This window comes from Acinonyx jubatus, chromosome D2, assembly GCF_027475565.1.
Source record: "Acinonyx jubatus isolate Ajub_Pintada_27869175 chromosome D2, VMU_Ajub_asm_v1.0, whole genome shotgun sequence".
Taxonomy (NCBI): domain Eukaryota; kingdom Metazoa; phylum Chordata; class Mammalia; order Carnivora; family Felidae; genus Acinonyx; species Acinonyx jubatus.
Genome location: NC_069393.1, coordinates 53,174,584 through 53,188,162, shown reverse-complemented (window position 1 = coordinate 53,188,162; position 13,579 = coordinate 53,174,584). Strand labels below are relative to the sequence as shown.

The following is a 13,579-nucleotide window of genomic DNA, read 5'->3' as shown; positions in this document are numbered from 1 at the left end:
AATGCAAATTGAAAGAAAACCATACTAAGTAAACTTTAGTAGTAATTTTAAAAATATCAGATAACAAGAAAACCCCAAATATATGAAAATTAAACCACACACTTTCTAAGTCATCATTGGGTGAAAGAATAAGTCACAAGAAAAATATTTTTAATTGACTAATAATGAAAATACAACTTACCAGAACTTATGGGGATACATCCAACACAGGACACTTAGAGGAAAACTTAAAGCTTTAGAATACCTAAAATAGAAAAAGAAGAAAAGTCCCAAGTCAATGATATCATCTCCCACTTTAATAAAATATAAGAGAGAACATTAAATTCAAAGCAAGCAGGAAGGTGGAAATAAAATATAAAAGCAGAAATGAATGAAATAAAAAAGAGGAGCACCTGTGCAGCTCAGTTGGTTGAGTGTCCAACTCTTGATTTCAGCTCAGGTCATGATCTCACAGTTCATGGGATGGAGCCCCACATTGGACCCTGCATTGACAGTGAGGAGCCTGTTTGGCATTCTCTCTCTCCCCATCTCTGCCCCTACCCTGCTTGTGTGTGGGTACATGAGTACACATGCAATCAGTCTCAAAATAAATACATTTCTCTCTCTTTTGAAAAGAGAGAGAAAAGCAGAAGAGAAAAACTAATGAAAGCAGAAATTGATGCTTTTTTAAAAAAATTAATAAAATTTATAAACTTCTAGCTACAAAAAAAATGGAAAACATACATTGTACTGATATCAGTAATAAAAGAAGGGACATCACTATAGTGCCTTCAGAGCATTAAAGAATAAGAGATTATTATAAACACCTTTGACAACCCATGTAAGATGGACAAATTCCTTAAAAGACACAAGATCCATGCATGGGCACCTTGGTGGCTCAGTTGGTTAAGCATCCAATTCTTGACTTCAGCTCAGGTCATGATCCCAGGGTCATGGGATTGAGCCCCATGTTGGGCTCTGCACTGAGAGTGCATCCTTCTTAAGATTCTTTCTCTCCCCCTCTCTCTGCCCCTCCCTTGCTCATGCTGTCTTTCTAAAATTAAAAAAATTAAAAGAAAAAAAAAGACACAAAATCCCATATCTAACCCAACAAGAAATGGTAAGCTTGAGCAGCCCTACATAAATTTTAAAAGTTGTGTTAGTAATGAAAAACTTTCCAGCAAAGGAAACTCCAGGCTCATATGGCTTCATTGGTTAATTCTACCAACAATTAAAGGAAAAAGGAAAAAACAACAACAACAACAACATATCAATACTACACAAAATCGTTCAGAAAAGTAAAGACACTTCTGAACTCATTTTATGAAGCCAGTAATACCCTGATTTCAGAACCAAAGACATCACAAGGCAAAAGAACTACAGATCACTAACGTTCATAAACATAGATGCAAAAAGACTTAAAACATTAACAAATTGAATTCAGTATTACACTAAAGGTATCATATGTCATGACAAAGTGGAGTTTATCTTCAGCATGTACGGTTGGTTTAATATCTGAAAATCAATCAGTATAATTCACAATATTAATAAAGGAGAAAACTATGTGATTTTTTTCAGTGGATACAGAAAAAGCATTCAACAAAGCCTAATAGCCTTTCCCGTGTTAAAAAGAAAACCACAGGCCCCCCAAAAGAGTCACTTATATTAAGGTCCCACATCAGCACCCCAAGACATAATGCCTAGCCTAACTGCAGTTTCAACCCACCTAGGAATGTAATCTTTAACCAGTCAACATAAAATTCACTAGTCAGCACTAGGAAATTTACAGATAGACCACTTCTGTTCTATTACCTAATAGAATGCATTACCTAAAATAATGCATTTTTTCCAGCCTCCTCTCTGCCTTTATAAATCTTTCCTTTTCTTGGGCTCCATGGAGCTCCTTTCCATTTGCTGGATAGGATGTTGCCTTATCATGAATAGTTTGATAAAGCCAATTTGATATTTTAAATTACTCAATTGAATTTTGTTGTTTGACACATGATTAAAACTCTTAGCTAACTAGGAAGGAAATTTTCTCAACCTGATAAAGGGCATCCATGAAAAACCTACAGCTAATAACATATAAAATAAGGAAAGGCTGAAGTTTTCTACCAAAGATTAGGAATGGAGAAAAGACATCCAGTCTCACCATTTTTATTTAACATTGTACTGGACATTCTAATCAGTTTATTAAGATAAAGAAAAAATAGAAAGCATTTCAGCTGGGGGAAAGAAGTACAATTGTCATTATTTGTAGATGATATGATGCTGTAGGCAGAAAACACCAAAGAATCCACAAAAAAAGCCCCCGAAACTAATAAATTTAGCAAGATATAAGGCCAATGTCCAAAACTCAAGAACAAAATCAAGTGTTCTATGTACTAGTAACAAACTATCAGAAAATGACATTTCAAAAAAAAATCCATCCACCAGTAGCATCAGAAATAATAAAAGATTTAGAATTAAGAAATGATGTGAAACACATTTATATAGAAAACTATAAGACATTGCAAAGATAAATTATAGAATAATTTTCAACTTAATTTCAATTATCAACAGGCAAAATAAATTGAAATTTTGCCCTGTACTGCTTGAAATCATATTTAGAACCCTGAAGATCAATTTTTTTTAAAGTACATCCAATGTAGGGCTTGAACTCATGACCTTGAGATTAAAGTCACATGCCCTACTGACGAAGACAGCCAGATGCCCCTCAAACTTCAGTTTTAATGGGGAAATCATGCTGCTTTTTGTAGTCTTCAAGCATATTGCCATATATAATCATTTTCAGTATAAATTTCAATACTACCTTTTGAGGATAGCCTCCAGCTTGCACGGTGAGAGGGCTCCCATTGATTTCACGTCACTCACTTGAGGCAAAGTTTATGCAATGAGATGGTTAAAATTAATCAATAAAATGTTTGTATTTATTGAACCACTGCTATCAATAATAGGAAATCTTTTGAGTCAGTCAACTCCTAAATAAAGTTCCTTCTTAACTGAAATATTATTAATTCTAAGTTTGGAGCAGAGTTTTTATATTCTTTGAAGAGAAAGACTGAAGTCACCAAGAAATGGTTTTCCTTCATTGTCAAGTGAAAAATTAAAGGGCTGAGAGACACTTCAGAAGCCAAGCTGATCATTGGACCCCTCAGTGGCTGTGGTTGGAGCTCAGCCCAGGCCAGTGAGATGGTTGCAGGCACAGTAATCACAGGTCACGGTGCTGGGAGGGGACAGTGGGTGCAGAGAGCCAACTTAGCGGGAGGCCTAAACAGAGCAGTTGACCAGTTATACAGTGCCAAGACAGTTTCTTTAAAAGAAATAAGAGCTAAGGACAGATTCATAGAAGACAAAATAAACAAAACTCAGAAAGTAATTAGTCACAGTAGAAATCTGGCAAAAGACAGCATCAATCTAGATCGTTTCCTAAAATACAGAAATATAAAAGCAGCTATTAGAGAATCATTATGCTGTTATTTGATATGCTTTGATTTTTTTAAAGGAAAAACAAGGCGTATTGGATTGGTAACTTGAACTCTGACATGGAAATATCCTTCACAGATGGCCTTGGAACAATATCATATTGAAAGATTTAGTGTAGATAAAGTGCTTGGAACAATGCCTGGCACACAGTAGCACTACACAAATATTTATGATCATACTATGGCTTTAGAATTTTGTTGTCTGCAAGCTGGCCTTGAACAAAAATTTTCTGAAATAGGATAGTACACAAAATGCTGGTAGAAAAACAACATTGCCCATTGGATGATTATAACAGCTTGTGACTCAAGCTTCATATCTCCCTGGCAAAAACTTTAAGTGTTTGAAATCTGGCTAAAACACGCTAGAAGCAAGTCTGTGTGCTCCTTTTTGTTTCTTGTAGGTCAGCGCAGCCAGGATTCCATGAAAGAAAAGTGACTGTTCCTCCATGACTACCAGACCCCTGGTTGCCCATCTCTGGAGACGCAAGCCTCTCTGCAGAAGCAGACGGTAACCAGGAGAGGCAGAGTGATGGCAAAATGCTGTATGGTCAGTCCTGTCTTCCCACTCCTTTCCCAGCAGGTCCCGGTGTGACTTCACTGCTTTTCTACTCAGGGAACTGTCTTGGCCACAAAACGTTCAGAATGTACCAAGCCAGAAAGGCTTGTTGTAAAAGAATGTATAGACAGCTTCCATTTTAAAGAAAACAGTACTGGAAGGGATTTTCCCAATTTTTAAAAGTAGTTACTGGGTGGTAAAATTACGTGATTTCTCTTAGGTATCTGATGTTTTGACACATACAACACAGAACATGTATTAGTTTAATTTATTTTTTTAAGTAATCTCTACACCCGCATGGGCTCGAACTCACAACTCTGAGATCAAGAGTCCCATGCTCTACCAACTGAGCCAGCCAGGCACCCTGGGAACATGTATTAGTTTAGCAAAAAAGAAAACAAAATAGCACAAGTTATTTGGAAACAATGGTTTGATTTTTTAAAGTCTGGAGAGTTTCTGCATATGCACTTACCAGTCTGGTCTTAAATATTTTATTATTTAGCATCAGAAATCATTTTTATCAAGATTAACACTGTAATCAGAATGCAAAACATGAAGCCCAGCTATACCTTGAAAGTAATATAAGCAGGCTGGGTCCAGAGACCCAGAGGGGGTCCTGCAAGACTAGCCAAGAAGGTCCTTGGCTTCACATAGATTGTAAATCAAACGTGAGGCAACAGGAGGTGGAAGCAGAGTTTACTGAAAACATAGAGCAGATACAGACTGAGTGTCTGGGAGACTCAGGAAGGAAAGGAGGGAGTCTTGTCTTTGCTTGGTGTCTGGGATTTTCACTGACAACTGTGGTGTGGTACACACATCCCCAGGCATCCAGGAACCGGGCGGAACAAGGATAGGGTCCAGGTGTCCTTCATAAGTCACTTGTTCCCTGAAGCCCAGGGTCTTGGCGTCAAGGTGTTTGGAGTCAGTGGTCTTGGAGAACATTTATGATGAGCCTGCCTGGTCACTCCTTAGATGTTACCTATTGTGCTGGAAGACTCCAAAGAAATCATTAACCCCCTTAAGGAGGACATACGTTAAGGCATGTGTAAGGTGGGGGTGCAGGTCCCAGTAAGAAAAGAAGCAGGAAAAGCAAGGAAAAAGAATGGGTTTTTTTCATGGAGTCCCTTCACCCTCTCTGTCTCAAAAGGACAAGTATAAACATATGATCAGACAAGATCAGAATAGGAGAAAAGGCTTACTTTCAGATACTTGAAACATCTTCCCTTTTTGAAATGGCCTTAAACATCTTGCTCAGTTGCGGGGAGGAGGGTGTGTCGGGGACTGGGGCCTTCTGGTAAGATCTGGGTTTATGGCTTATACAGTTTGGACAACCACCAGTAGCTGAGTAACCACATCGTATCAAGACACAGAACAATCCCATCCCCCTGGAAAATTCCTTCCCACCTCTTGCTGGCAATCCCCATCCTCAGAAGCAACCACTGTTCTAGCAATTAGTTTTTTACCTCTTTTAAGAACTTCATAGAAGTAGACATTCTTCAATGATGAAATTGGCTCTTTGCAAACACAAATCTTAGAGGTTTAAAATTATCATTAATAACATTATCTTTTTAAACGATTGAAGGAAGCCTTCTACTTTTGGAAGTCTACCTAGTTACTATGAGATTAGTCTCATACTTCCACCATCAAATGCTATTATATTTATACAACACAAAAATAAGATATGGGTAGCCTATATCTAATAATCTTAGGGAAAATAATCACTGGGAAGTTTGGGTGTGATTTGCTTCTGTTTCTTTTTAAAGAAACACTTCAAATAAGATCAGTTTAAATAAGCCTTGTTAAAAAACAAAATTCAACCAAGTAAATTTGAAGATCTGATTCCTGAATCAGGCAGCATCCCATCTAGCAAATAGAGGGGGCTCTAAGAATATATACAAAAGAGAAGGTATTTATAAGAGGGTAGGGCAAAAGAGTTATTAGCAAAAGGATTGTTTCAAGACATGGCTGCTTCCTAGAGAGAAAAGCAAGTTGTCTTTTCATACAGATTGACTCATCTTTCTTTGGGGGAGTGGAGAGGACCCAGGTGGCAGATTCATTGGCGCTGAATGAAAAATTCTGGACTAACGCTATGTTTCTGGCAAAGGTTGAAGTTGCAGTTAGATTATGTATTAAGCCCCAGTTTGGGACTTCAGCCTGAATGACATCATTTTAGGCCTGTGGATTTTTTTTTAACAGCCTTACTGAAATTTGGGCATTTTTTTCCTTATAGAAAAAAAAAAAGATAAATGAGTACTTCTCGCAGGAGTTGAGGGACTTTCTTATATCCTAAAACCCTCTTTGAAGGTCTTCTTACTCTTTGATCTATGTGTTTAATCAGTAAATATTTACTGAACAATTAACACCAGGGTCTGGGCTAGGAATTAAGGGAAATACATGGGGCAGGGGGAGAGGAGTGCTTAAGTATCATATTTCCTTGTCTAGATGCCATGTCCTAACCCCAGGACAGGTGATTATATACTTTACAGGGTAAAGAGGAATGGTGTAAATACAGTTAAGTTCAGGATTTTAAAATAAGGAGGTTATCCTAAATTAGCCAGGTGGACCAAATGCAATGGCACAGTCCTTAGGAGAGAGAGGGAGCCAGGAAGATTAAGGTAAGCAGGGGAAGATAAGCAAGAGGATGGAGTGATGGGAGGAAGGAGTCACGAGCCAAGGAATTCTGGCAGCATCTCAAAGCTGCAAAGGCCAGGGAATGGGTTCTCTCCTAGAGCCTCAGAAGGAAGGAGCCTTGCCAGCACCTTAATTTTAGCCCAAAGAAACAGATATTGTACTTTTAACTCCAGAATTATAAAATAGTAAATCTGTATTGTTTTGAGCCATTAACTTGGTGGTTAATTTGTTATACTAGCATTAGGAAACAAATACAAATACTATCTTCCTCTTAAGTTTATGAGAAGGATTAATTAATACGAAACATGAGAAGTGGCAAAAACATTGTAAGGAGGTTCAGAAAATGAAGGATGGGGAAAGTGGCAATGGAGAAGAGATTACAAGTTTCAGTAAGAATCTCAGGGTAGGTGTCATGGCACCTAATAACATTAGAACAAGGCACTTTGTGTTGCACACACATGTTTGCTAATACTACCATTAAAATCTTTTCATTTCCCAGCCTCTGCTCCTTCCTCACTCATGCTTTCTGTCTCAAAATAAATAAATAAATAATAAAAAAATTTAAAAGCGGGGGGAGGGGAGAGCACCTGGGTGGCACAGTCAGTTAAATCAAGTTAAACTTGATTTTCATTCAGATCATGACCTTACTGTTCATGGGATCAAGCCCTGCATCAGGCTCTGTGCTAACAGCTTGGAGCCTGCTTGGGATTCTCTCTCCCTCTCTCTCTCTCTCTCTCTCTGCTCCTTCCCCACTCACACTCTCTTTCTCAAAATAAATAGATAAATAACTTAAATTCTTTTACCAATCAAGGTTTAAAGAAATATAATACGGCTTTAGTTTGTACATTTTTAAAACCTTTTCATTTGTTTAGTAACCATTTCATCACTTATTCTGTAATCTGTCCATTCAAATCATCTGCTTGAATTTTTATCACTTAGAACTTTCCCTGGCATACCGTATAGTAGAAAACCAGCAAGTTGTAGAATATTATGTGTACTATGAGTCTAGCTGTAAAAAAAAAAAAAACATTTTTTAATTAATTTTATTTTTTAAATTTACATCCAAATTAGTTAGCATATAGTGCAACAATGATTTCAGGAGTAGATTCCTTAATGCTCCTTACCCATTTAGCCCATCCCCCCTCCCACAACCCCTCCAGTAACCCTCTGTTTGTTCTCCATATTTAAGAGTCTCTTATGTTTTGTCCCCCTCCCTGTTTTTATATTATTTTTGTTTCCCTTCCCTGTTTCATATCTTAAAGTCCTCATATGAGTGAAGCCATATGATACTTGTCTTTCTCTGACTGACTGATTTTGCTTAGCATAATACCCTCTAGTTATGTCCACGTAGTTGCAAATGGCAAGATTTCATTCTTTTTGATTGCCGGGTAATACTCCACTGTATATATATACTACATTTCTTTATCCATTCATCCATTGATGGACATTTGGGCTCTTTCCATACTTTGGGTACTGTTGATAGTGCTGCTATAAACATTGGGGTGCATGTGTCCCTTCGGAACAACATACATGTATCCCTTGGATAAATACCTAGTAGTAGCAATTGCTGGGTCATAGGGTAGTTCTATTTTTAATTTTTTGAGGAACCTCCATACTGTTTTCCAGAGTGGCTGCACGAGCTTGCATTCCCACCAACAATACAAAAGAGATCCTCTTTCTCCGCATCCTCGCCCACATCTGTTGTTGCCTGAGTTGTTAATGTTAGCCATTCTGACACGTGTGAGGTGGTATCTCATTGTGGTTTTGATTTGTATTTCCCTGATGATGAGTGAGTGATGTTGAGCATTTTTTCATGTGTCGGTTGGCCATCTGGATGTCTTCTTTGGAGAAGTGTCTATTCATGTCTTTTGCCCATTTCTTCACTGGATTATTTGTTTTTTGGGTGTTGAGTTTGATAAGTTCTTTGTAGATTTTGGATACTAACCCTTTATCTGATATGTCGTTTGCAAATATCTTCTCCCATTCCATAGGGTTGCCTTTTAGTTTTGCTAATTGTTTCCTTGGCTGTGCAGAGGCTTTTTATTTTGATGAGGTCCCAGTAGTTCATTTTTCCTTTTGTTTTCCTTGCCTCTGGAGATGTGTTGAGTAAGAAGTTGCTGCGGCCAAGATCAAAGAGGTTTTTGCCTGCTTTCTCCTCGAGGATTTTGATGGCTTCCTGTCTTACGTTTAGGTCTTTCATCCATTTTGAGTTTATTTTTGTGTATGGGGAAGAAAGCGGTCCAGGTTCATTCTTCTGCATATCTCTGTCCAGTTTTCCCAGCACCACTTGCTGCAGAGACTTCCTTTATTCCATTGGATATTCTTTCCTGCTTTGTCAAAGATTAGTTGGCCATACGTTTGTGGGTCCATTTCTGGGTTCTCTATTCTGTTCCATTGATCTGAGTGTCTGTTCTTGGGCCAGTACCATACTGTCTTGATGATTACAGCTTTGTAATACAGCTTGAAGTCCGGGATTGTGATGCCTCCAGCTTTGGTCTTCTTTTTCAAGATTGCTTTGGCTATTCGGGGTCTTTTCTGGTTCCAAATTTTAGGATTATTTGTTCTAGCTCTGTGAGGAATGTTGGTGTTATTTTGATACAGATTGCATTGAATATGTAGATTGCTTTGGGTAGTATCGACATTTTAACAATATTTTCTTCCTATCCAGGAGCATGGAATCTTTTCCATTTTTTTGTGTCTTCTTCAATTTCTTTCATAAGCTTTCTATAGTTTCCAGTGTGTAGAGTTTTCACCTCTTTGGTTAGATTTATTCCTAAGTATTTTATGAGTTTTGGTGCAATTGTAAATGGGATCAATTCCTTGATTTCTCTTTCTGTTGTTTCATTGTTGGTGTATAGGAATGCAACTGATTTCTGTGCATCAATTTTATATCCTGTAACTTTGCTGAATTCATGAGTCAGTTCTAGCAGTTTTTTGGTGGAATCTTTTGGGTTTTCCATGTAGAGTATCATGTCATCTACAAAGAGTGAAAGTTTGACCTCCTCCTGGCCGATTTGGATGCCTTTTCTTTGTGTTGTCTGATTGCTGAGGCTAAGACTTCCAATACTATGTTGAATAACAGTGGCGAGAGTGGACATCCCTGTCTTGTTCCTGACTTTAGGGGGGAAGCTCTCAGTTTTTCCCCATTGAGGATGATATTAGTGTTGGGTCTTTCGTATATGGCTTTTATGATCTTGAGGTATGATCCTTCTATTCCTTGTACAACAACATTTTTAACCTCATATGTATATGTGTATATATAATATATACTATGTGTGAATATATACTTTGGACATATGTATATATACACTATCCCCATATGATATTTTAAAAATGCATGCTGACGGAAACCATCAAAACACTAGAGGAGAAAGCAGGAAAAGACCTCTCTGACCTCAGCCGCAGCAATTTCTTACTTGACACATCCCCAAAGGCAAGGGAATTAAAAGCAAAAATGAACTATTGGGACCTCATGAAGATAAAAAGCTTCTGCACAGCAAAGGAAACCATCAACAAAACTAAAAGGCAACCAATGGAATGGGAAAAGATATTTGCAAATGACATATCGGACAAAGGGCTAGTATCCAAAATCTATAAAGAGCTCACCAAACTCCACACTCAAAAAACAAATAATCCAGTGAAGAAATGGGCAGAAAACATGAAAGACACTTCTCTAAAGAAGACATCCAGATGGCCAACAGGCACATGAAAAGATGCGCAACATCGCTCCTTATCAGGGAAATATAAATCAAAACCACACTCAGATATCACCTCACGCCAGAGTGGCCAAAATGAACAAATCAGGAGACTATAGATGCTGGCGAGGATGTGGAGAAACGGGAACCCTCTTGCACTGTTGGTGGGAATGCAAACTGGTGCAGCCACTCTGGAAAACAGTGTGAAGTTGCCTCAAAAAATTAAAAATAGACCTACCCTATGACCCAGCAGTAGCACTGCTAGGAATTTACCCAAGGGATACAGGAGTACTGATGCATAGGGGCACTTGTACCCCAGTGTTTATAGCAGCACTCTCAACAATAGCCAAATTGTGGAAAAAGCCTAAATGTCCATCAACTGATGAATGGATAAAGAAATTGTGGTTTATATACACAATGGAGTACTACGTGGCAATGAGAAAGAATGAAATATGGCCCTTTGTAGCAACGTGGATGGAACTGGAGAGTGTTATACTAAGTGAAATAAGCCATACAGAGAAAGACAGATACCATATGTTTTCACTCTTATGTGGATCCTGAGAAACTTAACAGAAACCCATCGGGGAAGGGAAGGAAAAAAAAAGAAAACAAAGAGGTTAGAGTGGGAGAGAGAGCCAAAGCATAACAGACTCTTAACAACTGAGAACAAACTGAGGGTTGATGGGGGGTGGGAGGGAGGGTAGGGTAGGTGATGGGCATTGAAGAGGGCATCCTTTGGGATGAGCACTGGGTGTTGTATGGAAACTAATTTGACAATAAATTTCATATAATAAAAAATAAATAAATAAAATAAAAAAATAAATTTAAAAAAATGCATGCCGAAATATAAAAGGTTTCCTCTAGGAGATGAGCAGGCAAAAGGTTAAATAGATTTCATTTCCTACATTTAAAGCCATAAGAAAACAAAAGATGAAAATTATTGGACTTGTATATGATGTTCCGTTGTCTATGTTTTAGATAAAGCCTTTATTTTTTTTCTTTTAAATGTTTATTTAGAGAGAGAGAGGGCCCACGTGAGTGGGGGAGGGGCATAGAGAGAGTGAGAGAGAGAATCCCAAGCAGGCTCTGCGCTGTCAGCGCAGAGCCCGATGCGAGACTCAATCCCACAAACCATGAGATCATGACCTGAGCTGAGACTGAGTCAGATACTCAACTGACTGAGCCACAGAGGAGGCCCAATAAAGTGTTCAGATAAAGATTTTAGGATCATGGCATCACACTGCCATCACCCTTATGTTAGGTATAAAACAATGTGGTGGAGAGCAGAAAAAGATTATCTAGAGGTGCCTTCCAGGGATTTTGTTCGAGGTTGGTGAGAAAAAAAATGACACATAGAAAAAGTGATTAGGGGCACCTGGGTGGCTCAGTCAGTTAAGTGTCTGACTTCAGCTCAGGTCATGATCCTACAGTTGGTGAGTTCGAGCCCCACATCAGGCTCTGTGCTGTGACTCCGTCTCTCTCTCTCTGCCCCTTCCCTCATCATACTGTCTCTCTCTCTGTCTCTCAAAAAGTGAATAAATGTTAAAAAATTTAAAAAAAAGAAAAGAAAAATTGACTAGCAATATGAAAGCATATGTTAATAGTTGACTCTAAGTTTGAAACACAAAGTCGTAAGAGCATGTCAAATCTTTGGTGTTCATAGTGGCACCAAAGCAGAGGAATGAATTTTAATGGTAATTATTCCTTCCTCCCTATTGCTGATCTTCCATTACCCGGCTCCTGGACACAACTCTGCTCACTTTCAAATCCAAGCCTTGAGTAACCCTAGGTGACATGTAGCCCAAAGAGCTTTTCTGCACTCTCCCCCTTTGCTCCTCTCTGTATTTATCAGTATGAGGACCAGTGTGGCCTCTTTGAACTTTATTTTTTTCCAATTGTTACCTGTATCATGCAAGGAAAAGTCTAAGAACTGGGTCAGCAAATAATAGTGCTTTCTATTTAGAACATGGAGAGGATAGATGGCTATGTGTTAGCCATTTTGCTTTGTTTCACAGTGATAACATGGTAATAGCCCAATATTTGATAATTATTAGCATACGTGGTGGCAAATATAAGAGTTATTGAGTATAAAGAACAGCACGGCACGGCATTTGTGAAATGAAATTCTGGAAACTCTCCTTTAATTGAGGTTGGATGTTCAGTGGGTGTGGAGGCAATGGGGAAATATGAGGCAAGAGGTCAGAGAAAGCATCCCCAGTTGTGAGAAGAAGGCGGGTGACACCCAAGAGGAGGAGGAGTTATAGACAACAGCACAGTAGTGGCTAGATGGCCTGCCCTTCCTCACAAAGGAACAAAGCAAATCTTGTAGGGGGGTGGGATATGTCCAAACCCACTGGCAACTGGGGTGGTGTCAAGGTCCTTTATGTCGACCACAGGTTTCAGGGTAAAATTTTGTAAAATGGAGGTCAGGAATAAAAACAGCTCCATACGGGCCAGGCTTTCTCCCACACAAATCCGTTTTCCTGAAAATAACAAACACAAGGGATTTGTTCCTTGAATATTATGTTTTGAACTGTCACAAGAAGTATGTCACAAGGAGTATTTGCTGAATGGCTGAACCGATGGAGAGCTGGCAGGAAGGGTCGAGGGACAGATGGATAGAAGGATGGGAACACCTGCTATTCACGTAGTGTCTTAATGGGAACCCTTCATTCAACAAATATCTATTGAGCATTAGGTCTACATCAAACACTTCATTATGTATTCCCATATTATAACTGCACTTTTCACATTTCCAGTTTCCATAAATCTTTGTAGAAACACACCCACTTGTCCAAGTGCATTGGAGGGAGGAGGACTGAGAGAAGGGAACTCATAAACCTGTGTCTCCCTTTCTACCTCTGGCACAAAATTTAGACAAAGTTTTTTCTCCTTCATGTGATTTCAGAGGCACATGTCTAAATGCGTCCTCTCTTGGAACGCCTGGGGAAGCTCAGTTGGTTAAGCGAACGACTCTTGATTTCAGCTCAGGTCACAATCTCAGAGTTTGTGGGATCGAGCTCTGCATAGGATCCAACCTGACAACATGGAGACTGCTTGGCATTCTCTCTCTCTGCCCCTTCCTAATTCACACACATGTGTGCTCTCTCTCTCAAGATAAACATTTTTAAAAAATAAAAATAAAAAAATGTGTCACTTTCTCACTTTAAAATATTAATTTTTTTAAATGTTTATTTATTTTTGAGACAGAGGTAGACAGAGCGCGAGTAGGG

At 38.7% G+C, this 13,579-nt stretch overlaps 1 protein-coding gene and 1 long non-coding RNA gene across 12 annotated transcripts in view; both read right to left on the bottom strand.

Annotated features, from left to right (window-relative positions):
• LOC106965836 (uncharacterized) overlaps positions 1 to 3,921 on the bottom strand; it is a 30,736-nt gene extending 26,815 nt beyond the window's left edge. For 2 of the 5 annotated variants that reach the window (XR_003421220.2, XR_003421218.2), the window contains exons 1-2: positions 393 to 1,779; positions 182 to 244 (exon numbers count right to left, since the gene is read on the bottom strand). This is a non-coding gene — a long non-coding RNA (uncharacterized LOC106965836). Of the gene's footprint in view, positions 1 to 181; positions 1,780 to 2,791 lie in introns of those variants that run through there. The other 3 variants (XR_003421219.2, XR_008292236.1, XR_008292237.1) reach the window with 2 other exon arrangements.
• An 8,535-nt stretch (positions 3,922 to 12,456) lies between these two features.
• The window catches only part of LOC106965832 (cytochrome P450 2C41), a 38,889-nt gene continuing 37,766 nt past the window's right edge, over positions 12,457 to 13,579 (bottom strand). For all 7 annotated transcript variants that reach the window (XM_053207382.1, XM_053207383.1, XM_053207381.1 and 4 more), the window contains one exon: positions 12,457 to 12,829. In XM_053207382.1, coding sequence (XP_053063357.1) covers positions 12,648 to 12,829 — 182 coding nt within the window. In that variant the 3' untranslated portion in view covers positions 12,457 to 12,647. The remainder of the gene's footprint in view (positions 12,830 to 13,579) is intronic.